A 20,560-nucleotide genomic window follows, 5' to 3' on the forward strand; every position below is an offset into this window, starting at 1 on the left:
ATGGAAGGGATCCAATGAATTTCCACTCTGTTTCCCTGCTTGGCAAACCAGCACTTACTGTCACTTTGCATAAATAGGTTTATTTCAGAGGGTCAGCCGTCACCACTCCCCCTCTTCCCCTCCTGGCCCACCCTCCCCTGAAGGATAGGAGGCCGACGAGCATTTAATTTCCCCAACAGCAGGTGCTTGTCATCCATCTGAAGATAGCTGCCAACATCTGGTGCAATTGCCTCAGCAAATGCAGTAACAAGGCGGCCTGCAGTTCAAACGCAGGGAGAGCATTGCCTCTTTAATGATAACAAGCTGTTGGCTTCCCCTCTGAGATGAATTCATCTCACAGATGTTTGTCTAGTTTTGGCAATCTTATCACTATAGCTTTGGTGATTATGCTCAACTGGAGACTATTACTATAAAAGAAGTTTGAACTTGTTCCATTTTTGCATTATTTATTTTTTTATCTATTTATTTCTTTGCTTTCTGGATGTAATTTGTACCAACAACTGTACCGCTGGTCCCACGACCCACGTCCCCTCACTTTCTTGTTGGAGCTGCTGAACAGTAGCTCACTATTTGACATTCACCACTATGAGTGTCTTTCAGCCACGCTGACATTTTTAACATTCCCCATCAACTGCTTTGTGGTTTGAACCCTCTATTTAACACCACATTTTCTGGGATTACTTGGCGCGTGTTCTGTCTGCTCTCTCTAATAACTGCAATATAGCTACTATTCCTACAAAGCACGAGTCGCCAGGAATATTCTGGATACTTGCTTTTGGACGGTAGGGCTCTGGTGACCTTGGCAGGGGTTTGTAATGAGAACATGCAATCATCTTCATTTTTACATCTTAAATGCTTCCAGTCGCAGTGTGCTCATACCAAATGTGAGGACCTGCAGGCGGAAGGCTTCGCTGCTTGTTTGCTACTGTTTGCTTTTCCAGCGTGCCTTTCTTCTGTTGTTTTGTTTTTAAGGAGACATTTTTCTCCTGAGCGTGTGGAATTTAATTCTGGTAAATAGGGTTTATTTTTGGAAACATGCTTATGAATAGGTGACTCATGCCTGAATGAAGATTTGTCACTGTTGGTGGGGACACCACATATATAATTTCTTAGTCTATAAATAGATGTCCGTCCAAGCATTGGTGACACGGTGATGCTGTGCACTGACTCTTAGCTGCTGAGGAGAGTGTCCAGTGTCAGTCTCTCCTGCTGGAGCAGTAATTTCTGCTGATGCTTAAGGAATAGGCATCAGTAGCTTCAAAAAAACACGCTTAAGTACTCTAATAAGCACAGCAGAGACTGGGGTTTAGGCATATTCTCCAGGTACGATCATGGTGTTGGTTTGTTGCTTCTTTCCATTTTATGGGTGGAGCAGCTGATCTGGAGAGTTTGGAAGCTTGTCAGAAGCTGCTGGGTGTCACCCATAGGTTGCTGATATTTAGGAACTTGTGTTTGGTCATTTAATGCATGTACTCATCTCTCATTGCAGGAGATTTTTAAGCTAAGCCATCAGCGTTATGGTCACTGTGATCTTCACATACTGGAGATAGGAGTTCTTTCTTCCCGTCCTCACTAATCCTAGGCTGGTTCCATGTTGTCGATGTTTGCTCAACACCATTTACCCACCAACACGGCACATATGGTTTATTATTACAGCTTTTTTCTGCTCCTGCTGTAGTTACAGTATTATTAAAAATCCATTAAATTTTAATGTACATCATAAAGTATGTGCTCCTGTGAATGTGAGCACAGATAATTATTTCTGATGAATAAACCAAAAGGACAAGTATGTAAGAAGTTCATCCTGCAGCTTTCAATTTTCATTATATACATCTCCTGCAGGGGCAATCGTTGTGATGTTGCAGCTGGTTGTTTCTGTGGCCTGGCTCTCCCTTGAGATGGATGATGACAATGCAAACTTGAACTAGCAGAAGTGCCAGTGTTTTTGTGGGCCTATTTCCAGATAAATGGCCTACCAGGGGAAGTAACCCTGTGGACAGCAGAGGATGTGAAGAGCACCGCAGCACTGAGCAACTTTGAGAGTTTCTGTGCACATATTGGCTTTGCAGAATCTTGGAAAGTAACCCAATTTTTTCTCATTAAAATAACCTAGAAGTCTAGCAGCAAGCAAGGTATCGGTGCTAACACACCACCAGGAAAGTAGTGAAGCTCTTCCTGGTTTCCAGCGCCCAAAGTAGGCAAGGGAATCATTAAAAATAATGCATTACAGTGTCTATAAAGTTTCATGCAGTATGGAGTAGTCCACAGGGGCCTCACCTAGTTTTCCATATATGATACATACATAATAGTTACAGCTTCTCGTTAAGCTTCCCATAATACTGAGTATACATCTCTTTAACACCCCCTTCAGGCTTCATTTTATTCACCAAGAATTTCCTAATAAGTGGGAACTTAAATATTTGTCATGTTTGCCTCCTGTCCCCGCCTTGTCACCTCTCTCTTTAGCTTCCTGTTCTTGAATGCTCTGGAGAGAACCCAGTAGCCAAAAGGACTTTTCTGGGACTCTCCCATGACTCTGCTGTTCCAAATAAGAAAGCAGGACTGTCCCAAGAAGTCATGGAGATCCCACAGAATCCCACATACCGTTGTTTTTTCACATGTGTTTAAAACTGCTCAGGTCTTGACAGATCCGATGGGATCACTTGGTTGTTTTTTGGCCTGGAAGAGGCCTTTCAGTGCCTCGTGCTGCTGGCAGTGCGAGGTGCAGATAAGTTTGTACCAGGAAAGGATAATATCTTGAGCAGGCATGGACTGTGATGAGTCTGGGAGGGAAGAGCAGGAAGGGGGTATGATTGTGCTGGGACCAGGGCTTGGGAGGTTTGCTTTGCAGACGTGGCACTGATTTGCTGTGTTATTTTAATCTCATTCAGATCCTCACCCACAGTCTGGGACTAATGGTGTGACTTCCCTGGTGCTGCTGTGGCTGCAAGCATCTCCAGTGTCTGCGTGCAGCACCTTGCCCTGACCTTGGTCAAAGTCACTGTGCTGCTGTGATACCAAATAATGACAAATAAATGCACCTCAGCACAGTTTAGTCTAGCAGGCTTTGTTCTCTCGTGCCCAGCCCTCCCTGGGAGGAATTTTGTTTACTTTTCCTGAAATGGATGAGGCCCCGTTGCGTGGTCCTCTTTCAAAAATAAACCTTTAAAAAGGAAAATAAAAGAGAGAGGACAGAAATCAGACCTTGTCTGATAAAAGCACAGATACTGATCTTGAGTTCAAGGCAGCGTGAACCAGAGGTTTGTTTAAGCACCACACAAATTCTGCCATTTGTGGATGGTGTGAAGCCCTCCTCCTGCCCATCCTGCGCTTGCTGAAAGCAAACAAAAAAAGAATGGCTCTAAAATTCTAGAACTAGCTGTATTGATTTTTTTTTTTCTTTTGTCATCAGCTTCAATTAGATTTATGGTCCGAAGTTCACAAAGTCAGTCAGGTGCTTTGGAACTGTATAAACTGTATTTCATTTGACCTTCTGACTGTATTTTGACTTGAAGGAAGTAAAAATACCTTGTAAAGATGGGGTCGCTTTACTTACAAGCCAGCAACAGATTCTTGATGTAGGGAAGGAAGAAGATAGGGAAGGAGGATCTCTCCTGCTGTGTGAAGGGCTGTGTAAGGAGTCTCCATTGTGCCGCCCGCATGCTGTGCTGCTGTCCCACACACAGGCTGTGCAGCTCAGCTCATCAAGCTTTCTTTCCTTGCCTCTGTTTTACTTAGTGCTCTCTTGAAACTTCTTAATCCTGCTTGGAGCTCTGAGAGCCGTTCTGTCAGAATGGAAGTGAGCTATCAATAGTCAGCAGCACGGGTGTGAGCTGCTCTGGCTGCTGGTGAAATCTGGATTCATTTGCTTGATGGACTCCGTAGGCTGCGATGACTCCGGAGGAGCCCATCGTGTCGAAAGAGAAGAGCTGCAGAGATTAAATACCCGGCGATGGCAAAAGCCAGTGAATCGACACAAACCCCGCTCCGCCTTCACGCTCTGCCGCCCTGGAATGTGACCTTGCTTTGATGCTTCGGGCTCACAGCAGCGTGCAGAGCGGGCGCTGCCGGAGCCGCTGCCTCGTGCCCTGCTGCTGCCGTGACCTTGCAGAACTGGCCCGGCCCAGGAGCCTGCGGGTCTGTGAGAGGGAAGGGGCTGCAGCTCCCTTAGTGAATGGTTTGCTGCGCTTTTCCTGCTGGATTCTGGTGCGTTCTGATGACTGTAGTCCAGCTCGGCCATCTGAGTGTTATCTGAAGGGTACGTGTCCTTTCTGCTGCTGACAAGTGATGTTTCAAAGCACACCACGTAGCATCCCTCAGTTCCCTTTGGTAAATCGGGGAGCCTGATGGTGCCTTGTTGGAGCAGGCTGAATCCTGATAACCTCAGCATTTCGTTGCTGAAAATGGAGATTGAGACAGGCTTATGAGAGCTGTGGTGTGATGGACGAGCTGGGCTGTGTCTGGCAGTGCACAGATCACTCTGGGTTTCTTCATGCTCCAATGCTGCAGCTGCTGCCTGTTGCAAGGCATGAGGCTTTGTGGCTTGTGTCAGTGGGACAGTGGGTCTGGGTGCTGCAGGCCCTGCCATGCAGTGCAGTGACCTTCCTAAGTGGTGAATGTTGGCTGTTCCCTGCGTATGAGGTAGCTGAGTAGGACAAATGGAAGCATCTGTAATGACTCATCTTGTTCATTGGTAATTAAGAGTTCCCAGTGAAAAGTGCCCTTTTTGCTTTGTTGACTTAAGGGCTGAACTTCTTGTCCCCGTTTTCCTGTTTTAGTGGATAGGTTTGTGTACTGACCTAAAAATTTGCTCCATAAAACATGCAGAAGGTGTGAAAGTTTGATAGAATGTATCTTTTGGGAGCAGAGGCTTGCTTTTGACCTCTATTTACATGGTGTAAATCAAACTGCAGTGGAGCTCTGAAAATGGGGCAGACTCACACTTGTATCAGGGGCTGTTTGGCCTTATCACAATAATAATGCTGTGTAAAATGATAATATGCAGTAGGATTTTGTCATGGCTGTTGATGATAGGGAGGGTGCTCTAAAGAGGGAAGAATTAGAGGTAATAGATTTCAGCCCAATTGCTCGTGGATGTTAACTGGCAAAACTGCTTGAGATGAGGGGGCCATACACCGTGTGTGACTGAATGTGATCCAGCTGTCGGCAGTGCCGAAGCTTTGTGCTGAATGGGGAACGGGGTGGAAAACTGCTCCTGTCCAAGGGAAGGGCTGCCCACTCTCCTTGAGTCTCCTCTACTTTTGTGGCCTCTGTGTAGAAGCTCATAGTGCAGCATGGCTGTGCAGCAGCCTGCAGTGTGTCTGGGTGCATGTGCTCATCTGCTGGCAGCCCAGGAAGAACTCTGTTCATTTGCTTATAGTGCCATTGAAATATTAATGCAGAACAAATTGTCCAGGTTAAACTGAACATCAGAGTGAGAGAGAAATGGTGTGTGATGGTATCAGTGGTTCGTAAAGGAAAATGCTTGCCTGCCCTGTGATTGAATCTATTGACTGTGTGCTGGGCGGGCAGAATAGAACCATAGGATTGTTCAGGTTGGAAAAGAAGGGTCCTCGGTAGCCAGAGCAGGGCAGTGGCTGAGGTCTTGGTCTGTAAGCCTCTCTGGGTTGGTAGGAACCCAGGTGGAATGGGAGAAGGAGCTTTTATCTGTCTTGCATCATCTGTGACTGATTGGGAGGATATATGGAAAACATTCACTGCTTTTGGGACTTCTTCAAACAGACTGTTTTAAGTCATAATTTTACCCAGATGGTAAATATAGGAGACATCCTCAGCAGTCTGCTAGTAATAATAATACTAATATGGCCCTTTATGCTTTCAAGCTGCTGTCCAAGTAGCTGCTGATCTGTCTTGTCCTGTACAGCAATGTGGAGTTAAACTTGAGGGATACTGGCCTGAATTTGTAGCAGTTTATCAGTTGTGTCTGTGGGTGAGCTCCTCTCTGCTGTTGGTACTGTGGAAGTAAACTGATTTTTCCTGTGTATCTTGACATTGATTTCGGTCTCTAATCGTGGTCATGAAAAAGATGATCTTTAAGCTGAATGGGGAAGAGAGATGTCTTTCTATCTATTGCACTACAAAAAGATGAGCACAGCCTCACAGACAAATGATTCTTGTTCTCCAGCCTATGGTGTCTAAAAGAACACAGAAGTGAAAAGGAGCTGGCTTTTTTCTATGAGATGACCTTACTTACTGCAGCTGTGTATGGGCTGAGTGTTCGTGCTCTGCATGCTCCGGTGTGACCACAGCATTTGGGGTTTCCCATTGGTTTGGGTGACAGCCCCCTTGTCCTGTGTCATGGTTTAATAATTTTGTAATTTTTGCTATCAGTATTCCACATCATAACATCATATTAAGCATGAATAATTTTACTGAATCTGCAACTTACAGAAGAAGACTACATCTCCCAGGGAACAACACGATAGGTCACGGGACCTGGACTCTATATTAACTCTGTCGCAGAACAGACTGACGTCTTTCGAGTTCTGGCGTTCAGGGGAGTGTGTGGGAGCCTTCAGCCGTTCGCCTAGATTTACAGTAGGCCTCTCGGTTACGGGACTCATTCTCTCTCCTATTTTGCTTGATTCGTTAGCTCAATTTTCAATTATATTGTATTATATTGTGTTATCCTGTATTTCGATATAGTATTTAGTAAATAAGTGTGCCTCCTTAGATCGTTGCCGCTGTTTTCTTTTCCTAATTAACTTTTTCCTTTCGGCCTAGGGCCCCTCCGGGGCCTACGGCCCCCTGTCACGGACGCAGGTGGATTTTTAGTTCAAACCGTGACAGATTTTGGTGGAGAATGCGGGCAATTTGAGTTGCTGTTTTTCTGTGTTTTCTTCTGTTGCTCTTTTAGCTTTTAACAGAGCTACGAGTTTTTTTTTTCCCTGTTAAGGAGCTATCTCGTGTTTGCGATTCTGCACCTGCGAGCTTGACCTTGAAAGTCCAGGCGGACTGCCAATACTCCAGTATATTTTATAAACACTGCTGAGCTTTGTTTTCTTTTACTTTTTTCTCTCTATTGGAGGAAAAAAGATGTTTTCTCTACTAAATTTGTTTTACCAGGGACTGTGTGCCATTGGTTCCTTTTTTGAGACGCTCCGAACATATTGGGCCATGTTTAAGCTAGCCACTTTTTCTTATGGAATTGTAAACATGTATAATGATTTGAAAGCATGGTTAGCAATGCTCACTTCGTATCTGTATACAGCTCCAGAGGGAGCAACTAATGCAACTAATTATACAGAAATGGTGATTTTTAAGCGTGCTCCTCTTTCTTTCTATGAATCCTTTATGCAGTTTTTGAATGATCAGTGGGTCACACTCTTAATCTCCCTGATCTTATTGTTGATTATTGTAATAATCTCACTCAGTATCTGGATTTATAACATCCGGAGGAAGTCTTCCCTAGAACCAGAGAATACTGAGTGGCAGGGAATTGAAGAGATTCTCAAAGGACAGACATCTTCAGTGTTATGGAGCTTCACTCCTGAACACTTGAAGAATCCTGAGAGTTTGATTGCATATTTGAGGCAGGAATGTTGTGGCTCAGGCAGATCTCAGGAGGCACAAATGATTTTGGGCCTAGCTAATGCTTATTGGGCCTTAGTCAATACCATTCCTGAGAGAGAGAGTCTTAGAGCTGAGGCAGAAAAACTTTGGACTGAGAAGGTAGAGAGAGAAAAAGCTTTTGAAGCTGAGAGAAAAGATCTCCTGTACCAACGAGACTCAATCTGGTACGAGAAAGAGAGTCTTAGAGCTGACGCAGCAAAACTTTGGACTGAGAAGGTAGAGAGAGAAAAAGCTTTTGAAGCTGAGAGAAAAGATCTCCTGTACCAACGAGACTCAATCTGGTACGAGAAAGAGAGTCTTAGAGCTGACGCAGAAAAACTTTGGGATGAGAAAAGCTCCCTGCAATCCCAACTCAACACTCTCCAGTCTGAGCACAGTGCCCTCCGGTCCGAGCACGACATTCTCCAGTCCGAGCACGGCGCCCTCCGGTCCGAGCACGACGCTCTCCAGTCCGAGCACGGCGCCCTCCGGTCCGAGCACGACACTCTCCAGTCCGAGTACAGCGCCCTCCGGTCCGAGCATGACACTCTCCAGACTGAGCGCGATGCCCTCCGGTCCGAGCACGACACTCTCCAGTCCGAGCACAGCGCCCTCCGGTCCGAGCATGACACTCTCCAGACTGAGCGCGATACCCTCCAGTCCGAGCACAACACTCTTCAGTCTGTGCATAATGCCCTCCAGTCCGAGCATAACGCTCTTCAGACTGAGCACAATGCCCTCCAGACCGAGCACAACACTCTTCAGTCCGAGCATAATGCCCTCCGGTCCGAGCACGACGCTCTCCAGTCCGAGCACGGCGCCCTCCGGTCCGAGCATGACACTCTCCAGACTGAGCGCGATGCCCTCCGGTCCGAGCACGACACTCTCCAGTCCGAGCACAGCGCCCTCCTGTGTAAGTGCGTCGATCTCCAGGTCAAACATGACTCTATTGACTCGTTGTACACTGACCTCAAGGCCGACTACAACGCCCTCAAAGCCAGTCGCAGCACCCTCCGGTCTGTGTACGACGAGCTCCTGTCTGACTACGACGCTCTCCAGTCTGAGCACGACGCCCTCCAGTCTAGTTATAACGTCCTCAGGGCGGAATGCGACACCCTCAAGTCTGAACCGTATGTACTCCAACTTAACCAACCACCGGGGGCACCAGATACAATGTTGGTTGCCCCTGTAAGAGGGCGAAAAACAAAACGAGTTTCAACTCAGATAGAGAAAATGCAGAAGGAGTTAGAAGAGCGGAGGGAGTTAGGAGAGCAGGACTCAGGAGAGCAGGGGGACTCAGGAGAGCAGGGGGACTCAGGAGGTCAGGGGGACTCAGGAGAGCAGGAGGAGTCAGAAGACCAGAGGAAGTCGGCGGAGCAGAGGTTGTTAGAGCAGTATAAGAAGATGTTAGAGGAGGAGAAGAAGTCAGAGGAGCAGAGAAAGTTAGGAGAGAGAAAGTTAGGAGAGAGGAAGAAGGAGGAAGGTCGCCTGGAGGAAATAACACAAGCGTCAGAGTCAGGGTCAGAGTCAGACGAGGAGCCAAAAGCTAAATTTTCTTTACGAGAATTTCTCGAGTCCAAACTTATAGATGGGGCAGCCTCATCAACACAGCTGCCAACATTAACACCTGAGACTCTTGATAGAGCAAAAGGTGAGCAAAGTATTACGACCATTATTGATCGATCTTTTAAACTGAGTGAAATTCGAGATCTGAGAAAGGATTTCACACGTCAGCCAAAAGAAAATATGGTCACTTGGTTACTTCGCTGCTGGGACAATGGTGCCAACAGTGCGTGGCTCGATGGCAGTGAAGCTCGCCAACTGGGTAGCATTTCCAGGGACTCACGTGTGGACAGAGGTATAGGCACATGCCAAAATCGGTCCTACACCCTCTGGAAGCGGATGTTGATAGCGGTAAGAGATAGATTCCCCTTTAAACGGGACTTGGAGCCTGAGAAAAAGAAATGGACTGATATGGAGAAAGGTATCCAATTTTTGAGAGAAAGGGCTCTGGTGGAAATGCTCTACAGCCCCCAGTTCAATCGTAACAATCCAAACCAATTACATGATCCTGAAGCAGTCCACGTTCCACGACAAATGTGGCGTGACTTTACAAAGGCAGCTCCAGAAAAGCATGCCAGTGCACTTGCATTGGTATATGGCAAAGGGGAAAGAAAGCCCCTTGTAAATGAGCTAATTAGCAGACTTCAGGAGCTTGAATTATTTATAAGCGCTACAGAAGTTAAGCTTTATACTTCAGCCATTGTCCAAATGGGAAAAAAAATAGTGGAAAGGTTAGACAAAGTGGAGGAAACACAAAGTGATATTATTGACAAATTGGCTAATGTGCCTGATGTAGATGAATCCACGGTGGTACCAGATGATGGAAACCAGGATTTCCACGATCGCCTATTGAGAGAGCTAAACAACATGAGTTCCTCTCGACCTGTATCATCGAAAATCTCAACCATAAAAAAGAGACGTCCTCGTATTCAAGCAAATGACAACGATAAGACACCTCGTATTCAAGCAAACGACAATGATAAGACCATACGTTTTGCTTTGTTGTATTTCTTGAGTAATCATGGGGAGGATATAAAGAAGTGGTATAACTCTTCCACTTCTGCACTTCAGGCACGAGTGAAAGAATTACAATCCAAAACAACCACCAAGGTGAACTCTTCCAAACGGGGGAAAGTTCCAGTTGCTGCAAGCCGCCGAGGTAAACAATAGAGGGGCCCTGCCCCCAGCCAGGGGGGGGAAAGGGACAACAGAGTATACTGGACTGTGTGGATTAAGTGGCCTGGCACATCTCAACCACAGAAATATAAAGCCTTGGTGGACACTGGTGCACAATGCACCCTAATGCCCTCAAGTCACCAAGGGACACAACCAATTTATATCCATGGAGTGACTGGGGGTTCCCAAGAATTGACTATGTTGGAGGCCGAAATAAGCCTCACTGGTAAAAACTGGCGAATGCACCCTATTGTGACTGGTCCAGAGGCTCCATGTATACTGGGAATCGATTACCTTAGGATGGGATATTTCAAGGATCCCAAGGGGTATCGATGGGCCTTTGGGATAGCTGCTGTAAACACAAACGGTGTTAAGCAGCTGTCAGTTTTACCTGGTCTGTCAGATGATCCTTCTGCTGTGGGGTTGCTCCAGGTAAAAGACCAAGAGGTACCAATTGCCACTAGAGTGGTTCACAGACGGCAGTACCGCACCAATAGGGACTCATTGCTCCCTATTCACAAGCTAATTCGACAATTAGAGAATCAGGGAGTGATTAGCAAAACTCACTCGCCTTTTAACAGCCCCATATGGCCAGTGCGTAAAACCAGTGGGGAATGGAGGCTGACGGTAGATTACCGTGGCCTGAATGAAGTCACACCTCCATTAAGTGCTGCTGTACCAGACATGCTAGAACTCCAGTATGAATTGGAGTCAAAAGAAGCTAGGTGGTATGCCACCATTGATATTGCTAATGCCTTCTTTTCCATCCCATTGGCTGCAAAATGTAGGCCACAGTTTGCTTTTACCTGGAGAGGTATTCAGTATACCTGGAACCGTTTACCCCAGGGGTGGAAGCACAGCCCAACAATTTGCCATGGATTGATCCAAGCTGTTTTGGAACAGGGTAATGCTCCTGAGCACTTGCAGTATATTGATGACATTGTGGTGTGGGGCCATACAGCAGCAGAGGTTTTCAAGAAAGGGAAACAGATAATCCAAATTCTTTTGAAAGCTGGTTTTGCCATTAAGAGCAGCAAGGTGAAGGGGCCTGCCCAGGAAATCCAGTTCTTAGGCATAAAATGGCAAGATGGACGTCGTCACATCCCAGCAGATGTGATTGACAAAATCACTGCTATGTCTCCGCCCACAAATAAAACAGAGACCCAATCTTTTCTGGGAGTAGTGGGCTTTTGGAGAATGCATGTCCCAAACTACAGCCACATAGTGAGCCCTCTCTATCAGGTAACACGGAAGAAGAATAATTTCTCATGGGGTCCTGAGCAGCAGCAGGCTTTTGAGCAGATAAAACAAGAAATAGCCCGTGCCGTGGCCTTGGGGCCAGTACGGACGGGACAGGATGTGAAGAACATCCTCTACACTGCTGCTGGAGAGAAAGGTCCCACCTGGAGTTTGTGGCAAAGAGCCTCAGGAGAGACCCGAGGCCGACCCCTAGGATTTTGGAGTCGAGCATATAAAGGGTCTGAGGAGCGCTACACTCCGACTGAGAAGGAGATCTTAGCCGTGTATGAGGGGGTTCGGGCTGCTTCTGAAGTAGTTGGGACAGAGGTTCAGCTTCTTCTAGCACCTCGCTTGCCAGTAATAAACTGGATGTTTAAAGGACAGGTTCCCTCCACCCATCATGCTACTGATGCCACTTGGAGTAAGTGGATTTCATTAATTACTCAACGAGCTCGAATGGGAAAACTCAGCCGTCCTGGAATTCTAGAAGTGATCATGGACTGGCCTGAGAGTAAAAAAATTGAAACACCACCTACAGAAGAGGTATCACGTGCTAAAGAGGCACCACCATACAATGAGCTACCAGAAAACGAAAAGAAATTTGCCCTGTTCACAGACGGATCATGTCGTATTGTAGGGAAGCATCGCAGATGGAAAGCTGCTGTATGGAGCCCCACACGACAAGTTGCAGAAGCCACCGAAGGTAAAGGAGAATCAAGTCAATTCGCAGAGGTAAAGGCTGTTCAGCTGGCTTTAGATGTGGCTGAACGGGAGAGGTGGCCAATGCTTCATCTTTATACTGATTCATGGATGGTGGCAAATGCCTTATGGGGGTGGTTGCAACAGTGGGAAAATGATAATTGGCAACGAAAGGGTAAACCTGTTTGGGCTGCTGAACTGTGGAAAGACATTGCTGCCCGAATAAGGAACATTGTTGTAAAGGTGCGCCATGTAGATGCTCATGTGCCTAAAAGTAAGGCTACTGAAGAACATAAAAATAACCATCAGGTTGATCGAGCTGCCAAAATTGAGGTGGCTCAAATAGACTTGGACTGGCAGAACAAGGGTGAATTATTCCTAGCTCGGTGGGCCCATGAGACTTCAGGTCATCAAGGAAGGGATGCAACATATAAGTGGGCCAGAGACCGAGGGGTGGACTTAACTATGGACGCTATTGCTCAAGTTATTCATGATTGTGAAACATGCGCCATAATTAAACAAGCCAAGAGGATGAAACCTATTTGGGGGGAAGGGCGATGGCAAAAGTATAAATATGGAGAGGCATGGCAGGTTGATTATATCACCTTGCCACAATCTCGCAATGGTAAGCGTTATGTACTCACCATGGTGGAAGCAACCACTGGGTGGCTTGAAACATACGCAGTACCCCATGCTACCGCCCGAAACACCATATTAGGGTTGGAAAAGCAAATCCTGTGGCGGCATGGCACTCCGGAAAGAATTGAATCTGATAATGGAACCCATTTTAAAAATTCCCTTGTAACCACTTGGGCCAAAAATCATGGCATTGAATGGATTTACCATATTCCCTATCATGCACCAGCTTCTGGTAAGATTGAACGATTCAATGGGTTGTTGAAAACTATGTTGAAAGCAATGGGTGGCGGAACGTATAAAAATTGGGAGAACCATTTAGCAGAAGCCACCTGGTTGGTCAACACTCGAGGATCTAGTAATCGCAATGGTCCTAACCAATCCAGCTCCCTACGTACCGTGGAGGGAGATAAAGTTCCTGTAGTACACATAAAGAGTGTGTTGGGAAAAACAGTTTGGGTCCTTCCAGCGTCAGGAAAGGGCAAACCTCTCCGGGGTACTGTTTTTGCCCAGGGACCTGGGTGCACATGGTGGGTGATGGACAAAAATGGGAATGTTCAATGTGTACCACAAGGGAATTTGATGTTGGGGGAGTGCAGCCAATGATTTTCCTGTAGATATATAGGTAGAGTCTCAGAAAATATTTCAATTAGGTACAGAATAGTTCAATTAGGTATAGGACTTAAGATAGAGTGGATTAATGTTAAGGAAACACTTTTTCTCTATATACCTTAATTAGGCATTCTGTAAGCAAGTTTTCCATCTGGACTCTATATCCTGCACTGGCCATGCATGTGTAGAGCACACATGGAAAGAAGTATAAGTCAAAAGGAAATCTGCTGTGGTGGCTGGGAAAGGATGAGTGCACCTTGATGTGGGGGACGCCCTACTAGCACTGCCTTTCCCCTCTACCGCTGACATGTTTTTCTTTTTTCTGGCAGTTTTGCCATTTTCTCAAAATTAATAAATAATAGGTTAGGTTATAGAGTTTTGTTCTCAACTTAGGGATTTGTATGGAATAAATATAAATTGTTGAGAAAAATAAGGTTGCTGATTATTCACAATTATACATATGAGTGTGTATGTATGTATAAACATAATGTAATGATGTAGAATAAGGGGTGGAATGTCATGGTTTAATAATTTTGTAATTTTTGCTATCAGTATTCCACATCATAACATCATATTAAGCATGAATAATTTTACTGAATCTGCAACTTACAGAAGAAGACTACATCTCCCAGGGAACAACACGATAGGTCACGGGACCTGGACTCTATATTAACTCTGTCGCAGAACAGACTGACGTCTTTCGAGTTCTGGCGTTCAGGGGAGTGTGTGGGAGCCTTCAGCCGTTCGCCTAGATTTACAGTAGGCCTCTCGGTTACGGGACTCATTCTCTCTCCTATTTTGCTTGATTCGTTAGCTCAATTTTCAATTATATTGTATTATATTGTGTTATCCTGTATTTCGATATAGTATTTAGTAAATAAGTGTGCCTCCTTAGATCGTTGCCGCTGTTTTCTTTTCCTAATTAACTTTTTCCTTTCGGCCTAGGGCCCCTCCGGGGCCTACGGCCCCCTGTCACGGACGCAGGTGGATTTTTAGTTCAAACCGTGACATCCTGCCAGCCGGGCTTCTGGATCCGTGGGACATCATCACTTGGAATGTGGGCTCTGTCAGCCACAGTTCCCTCTGTGTTTCTTCACTAATGGGACGGGGCAGGCAGGAGGGGAGATACCAGTGTTTGGTGAGGGGTGGGGTGTGGGGGTTTTGCTGTCAGGTCTGGGCTGCACAGGGAGGGTTGCAGGAGAGCAGTGGTGAGGAGTTGCCGTGCCGTGCCCTGACAGCCTGTTCCTCTGCAGCACGGTTCGCTGTGTCTCCTCTTTGTAATCTCTCCAAGAATTTTATTTATTTTTTGCCTTTAAGGGTATTTCCAAAGAGCATTAGGTGCAGGCAGAGGGAATAGGTTTGCACACCTGCCTGCAATTAAGTAGTTTGCTTTATGTTCCTTAATCTTTTATGGCAGTCGCAAGGACAGTACACGTAATGTGAAGCTGTCATTGAGCCAAACGTTGATGCTCAGGGATGAGGGCTCTGCACCCAGCGTCTGCCTGCTTGCTCTGCATCTCGGGTGGGTGCAAGCCTAGGGAGCGGAGTGTGGAGCCCCGGGGGTGGCTGTGGCTGTTGGGAGGGGTGGAGGGGAGGCTGAAGGCATCCTTGGCAGAGGGGACTGTGGGGAAGCGAGCTGAGTTCTTAGAAAGAGACCCAGCAGAGAATGTGCAGATGATGTGAAAAAGTAATTAAAAGGAAAACTCTAATAGTACATTAGGGGAAATGCAACTGGAACTTGAATAAGCAAACGTAAAGAGGGAATTAAGTTCTAAGCTTTCCTCCAAGGAACTGAGGAGGAAAATATGTCAACAACTTCTGCTGATGCAAATCAGCGCCGAATCCACTACTGAGGAGCTGCAGCTCGCGCTGTGTGCTTGTTGGTCTGAAGCCTTGAGGACCACGGGGAGAGGATGTGGCGTTGTGCAGAGGTGATACGAAGGACGTTCGATTCTGAAGCAAAGCACATACAGGCTTGGAATGAAGGGAAACCGTTGGCAGCGTGGTTTGCCTGGGGCAAACCGGTAGTTTGTTATAAGTAATATTAATTTCAGTGTATAATGCTTCGAATTATCTCAATAACTTAATGTATGTGGGTTTTTAAAAAGCAATTTACCGACTCTGATCTTGGGGAAAAACAAAACAAGAAAGGAAAAAAAAACCAAAAAACTTGAAGTAATATCAGCACTTCTGTTTTACTCTGGAGAGTAATCTGCAGCAGAGACGTTTATTTTTAGATGTGAACAATTTGCATGTGTGTTTCCAGATGTATTCTTAGACTTTTTACTGCTTAAAATTCAGCTACCACGGTAAGCAGATCCGAATTCTCCTCTGTAACATTTTGTCTCTGCCACCGTGGATTATTTCTTTTCTTTTTTTCTTGTCTTTTTGTTTCTCCCCCAGCAGAAGTCGTGGGTGCTGGGGCTGAGGGCAGGCCTGTGCGTCTCTGAGCTTCCTCTGAACTTTCCTCCCTGTGCAAGGAATGGCCTATTTAGATGAGGCCCTTTGATGCGGTGCGGAGGTCGGGTGAGGTCAGGGCTGTGGCCATGCCAGAAATCCCACAGATGCAGGAAGCAAAGAACTTCTGGAGGATGCGGCTGAACAGGCAGTTATTTCAGTGTGTTCTTTCTCTGTGCTCACATTTGTTCTCACTACATTCCAGAAACAGAAAGGTCCGGATCCTCTGCAGAGCAGAGAACACCCGTAACTCCTCCATGTGGCAGGGGCGGGTTGTGTCCCCATGGGCAGCAGGCAGAGCAAGGGAGGCACGGAGGGGCTGCACAGAGAGCAGCGGGGCTGGATTCCTTCTTGCTTTGATGTGCTCTGTGAAGCACCCAGCACTTGTACTGCTGGATACTTTGCCTCCCTACCTCCTTCACAGCCCTCGGGGTCTGTCCCTGTCTCTGCAGCTTGATGTCTGAAGAAGGGGGCTCTGTAGATGTGTTAAATTCTGCAGCCTTTGTTAATTTTCCTGGTTGCCATGTGGAAGAAAGAGGAGGAGGGAAAGTGCTTTTGGATGTCCCGAAGTAAAATCCCAGCTGAACAGCTTAAAATAGATGGTCAGCTGGTCGTTAGGGCTGGAGCCAGCTGGGAAAGTGTGGCATCTGTCCCCCAGGAATGCTGCCTGGTCGCCAGACTGGATAAATTAGGACTAGTTCTGGGATAGCCTGAGGTTGGGGAGCTGCCCTAAAAGCCAGCACCCAGCCCTCTGACATCTGTCTGGAATCAATGGTCGTGGATGTGGCAGGTCTGAGATGTGGGGGTGCCGATGCTCTGTGTGCTGCTGCTCACATCTGTCCGGCAGTGCCGCCCTGACAGCTCCTAACGGTACATCTCAGAACAGATCCAGCTTAAAGGGGGAAGGGAAAAGATACTGTCTGTGATATTCCCACAGCAGCCATGTCTGCGTTTTACCTTCTGTGCCTTTCTTCCGCTTGCTGCCTCCTCCCTCCCTCCGAGGCAGGGGGCTGGATCCAATGGCAGCGCTGCTTGTTCTCGGATGCAGCACAAAACAGATTTTTCTAGTGGCTGAATTTAATCACTTAGATGCAGAACACTGATAGACTGAATCAATTTAATTCCTATTGCTCGTGACTGGGAGGGGAGAGCGGGGAGGAGGAAGGTCATAACAATTTAGCAAGCAACAAAAAATGAAACCAATAGGTCAGGCTTTGAGGGAGATCTTCTAAATCTGCCCACACCAATAAGTATGGCAGCTCTAGGAAGTGGAACGAGTTGTGCTCTGCAGGGTGAGGAGGGTTATTTATTGGTGAGAACCTGAAGTTGGGAAGTTTTAAACTGAGCTGTGGTAAAGGGCCTGTTTGTCACCAGGCTGTAAGTACATCGAATGGCCTGTGTGGTGCCTGTGCGTTTTGGGGTCTTGCATGCTTACCATGCTTGGCATCTCCGCCAAGGCAGCAAATGCTGAGCTGCAGAGCTCTTGGATGGCTCTGGATCTCTTTGGAGGCTTTGTTTATCTGCTGTGCTGCAGTCTTGCTCAGAGAGTGGGAAGATTTCATTGGAAATGGAGAAGTCCATGAGTCTCCTTTTAAGAATCATAGAATGACCCGGGTTGGAAGGGACCTCAAGGATCATGTAGTTCCAACCCCCGTGCCTGGCAGGGCCACCAAACATACACCTTTACTAGATCAGGTTGCCCAGGGCCCCATCCAACCTGGCCTTGAGCACCTCCAAGGACGGGGCATCCACAACCTCCCTGGGCAGCCTGTTCCAGGGCCTCACCATTCTCCTAGTGAAGAACTTCCCCCTAACATCCAACCTAAATCTACCCTCTTTCAACTTAAACCCATTTCCCCTTGTCCTGACAGATGCTGCTTTTCCTAGCATCTGTTAGAATGACAGCATATCTGTTCCACACAAACTGAAGGTAAGGACTTGGTGGCTGTGCCTTGCTGAGCCTTTCTGAGGGCCCTCACTTTACGCATGGGTGGTGTAGGTGTGCAGTCCCACACATGGGATATAACCCTCTCTGTGTTCATTTCTGATCACAGGAGATGAAACTGTTCCCAGGACTCACACAGGTAAATGTTGACATCAGTCTCATGCTTCATAAGCATCCAGTTCCCCCAGGAGAAACCATAGGCTCTCCGTGCTGAAGAGCAGTTCCCCAGCAGTATTTCAGTAGGACCATCAGCAGGTCTTGCGCGGTGTTTGCACGGTGAGTGACACTTCAGACACTGCTCTGCCCTTCCCTGCAGGGCACGGTGTTGCAGAGCAGAGCCCTTCCCTCCAGCTGCCCGCAGTCACTGACAGCAGCAGCATTCTTCCATACATGGGGCACGTGTCAGGAGCAAAGTGATAACAGCAGACTTGGCTGGCTAACAGCAAACTTGGTAGCCTGCCACAGCCATCGGCCCATATGCACCGTGGTAAATAAAAGCTGCGGTTGAATTTCTTTCAAGTTTTATTTAACATTTGTTACAGTATGTAAGGAAAGGGGGGAATCCCTCTGAGCGCTTCTACCAAAAAGATGAGTTGGAGCCTCCTGTTGTGCGAGGTGGGTGTGCAGCAGGGACACACAGGCAGTGGTGTGTGTCTGTGTGCCTGGCAGTGGGGCTGGGAGCTGCGCAGGGGCTGTGTGAGCAGAAGGGGAGGAAGTTTGGCTGTGCTAAGTGATGGTCAACTTAAAAATAGAGCCGTCTATTTATAGCTTTGGCAGGAGGCTGCTGCTCGCCAGTTGGTGGTACCGTCTGTCTAATGATGCCCTTCACATCCATGAGTGTGGGGTGGAGGCAGAGCTGTGTGCTGTGTGTTCTGTGTGTGCTGTCTGTCCTGCGGGAGCACCTTTGTAGGGACAGCAGGGCCCCATGGCTCTGCCCTGACGCCTTCCTTGTTCCTCAGGCACAGCCATTGCCCACCTCTGCTGCCAGGCCTGCTCAGTGCAGAGCCCTGCAGGGCCCTCGGTGCCTCAGGCTTCATGCTGCCCTTGCAGGGCCATCATCACTGGGCCCTTGTGAGGCTGTGGCCCCGCTCCCCCCGGCAGTTCAGTGCATTCTGTGTGCAGCGAGGTGCCCAGCCAGCACGTGGGCGGCCTCCTGCTCTGTTGTTGCCGCTAAGAGGGAGGTGTAATGTAAACACTTTTTAATTGCCACATGTCGATTGCTGACGAGGCTTTCCCTTTACAGACAGGCAGCATCGGAGGGCGGCGCTGGTTCAGTCGCAATGAACGTGCCTTGGGAAGGAAGGAGAGCAGGAAGGGGAGCTGTGTGCAGTGCATGCAGCAGCACAGATTGCCTTGCTGCCATGATGTTGATAGGGCTGTACCAGGAGATGTTCTGCCTGCTGGCAGCTCGGACTGGAGGGAGAAGCTGGGGTTCTGTGTGCTGTTGTCTCCACCTGGGGCTGCTGGGCCCAGGGCTCGCTTGCTGCTGAGTGTGCCTGGTTCCCTCTGCGCTGTGCAGCTCGAGTGGGCAACGAATGCTGATACACTTCTGTGGCACTGAGGTGCCACATTGCACAGGGTCACTCAGGAGCACCAGCCAGCTGTGCACAGCTGCCCCGGTACACTACCCTTGTCTTACCCTGGCCCTGCGTTGCTTGGGTCTGTGTGCAGTTCTCCCTCTATCCATTCTGTTTCTAATCAGGTGCTTCTGTAATCCTTGGCATTTCCTGTGCTGACTTTGTTTCTTGGAACATAAGTGGAAAATAGAGAAAATTTTGGCCTCACTGGGCACCGTGAGGGTTGAAGATAGCAGCTCTGCGAGGAGAGCCCAGCGGATGGCTTGTGCTGGCAGGAGCAGCAGGAAGCCCACGGCTCAGGGTTGGAGCAACGCTTTGCTTTGGCTCCTGAGCGCCATGTTGACTTGCAGATTTTGCCATTTGTCCTTCTCCCAGCTGTGGGCTCCAGCTGCTGCCTGTCCCTGTGGCACTCGGGTCCCCTGTGTGCTGTGGGGATGGTACTGTGCACCTGCTGGCAGACCTGCAGCACAGGCTGCTCGGCTTCCGTGGCAGCCATTCTGGGGTCTGGTGACTGGGCAGCTGCTGGCCCAGCAAGTGGCAGAGAAGACGGCCAGTGGCCTGGCACAGCTTCTCTGCTTTGGAGGGCAAAGAAGATCCATCAGTGAGCCATGGCCCAGCCGCCAGTGCAAGTGTCTGGTGCAGGGATCGCTAACTGCTGGGCTGCTGACCTGAAGTGGCAGGGAGAACCAACTCACAGCTTTGTAGCATGCATGTAGAGCAGGGTGGGTGGTTGATGGGTTGCACATACAGTCTGCTCTTGACTGTGGGGGCTTTTACCCAGCGTGTTTTCACATTCCCTTCCCAAATTAGAGGGTATTGGGGAAAGCTTATTTTCATGAACTTCTACACCTCTGGATGTAAAGATATCTGCTGCTAGTTGAAGCATAGTCTTGCTAAATCTTACTTACATGGGGTCTCAGGACAAGGTTGTGTTTTCTTACGTATGCTTTCCAGAAAACAAAACAAACAAACAAAAAACATGCATGTGGGGTTTTCTGTTTTCTTTGAGATTTGGTCCAGTTGGAGCAGAGTTGTTCATAAGGGCGGTTGTGAGTCCCTTTTGTTGTGGGGTTTGTTGATGGTT

At 47.7% G+C, this 20,560-nt stretch overlaps 2 protein-coding genes across 49 annotated transcripts in view; both read left to right on the forward strand.

Moving 5' to 3' along the window:
• The window catches only part of MSI2 (musashi RNA binding protein 2), a 192,273-nt gene that overhangs the window by 73,883 nt on the left and 97,830 nt on the right, over nt 1-20,560 (forward strand). The gene's annotated exons all lie outside the window — the stretch shown is intronic.
• On the forward strand, nt 6,321-10,055 carry LOC146757371 (uncharacterized). Its single transcript, XM_085521926.1, has 2 exons — nt 6,321-8,702; nt 9,932-10,055. Exons 1-2 carry the CDS (start codon nt 7,057-7,059, stop codon nt 9,933-9,935), a joined length of 1,650 nt encoding a protein of 549 aa, XP_085378052.1. The 5' UTR covers nt 6,321-7,056; the 3' UTR covers nt 9,936-10,055.

Source organism: Coturnix japonica, chromosome 22 (genome assembly GCF_054131305.1).
Source record: "Coturnix japonica strain WE chromosome 22, WE-NBRP24, whole genome shotgun sequence".
NCBI classification, from domain to species: Eukaryota; Metazoa; Chordata; class Aves; order Galliformes; family Phasianidae; genus Coturnix; species Coturnix japonica.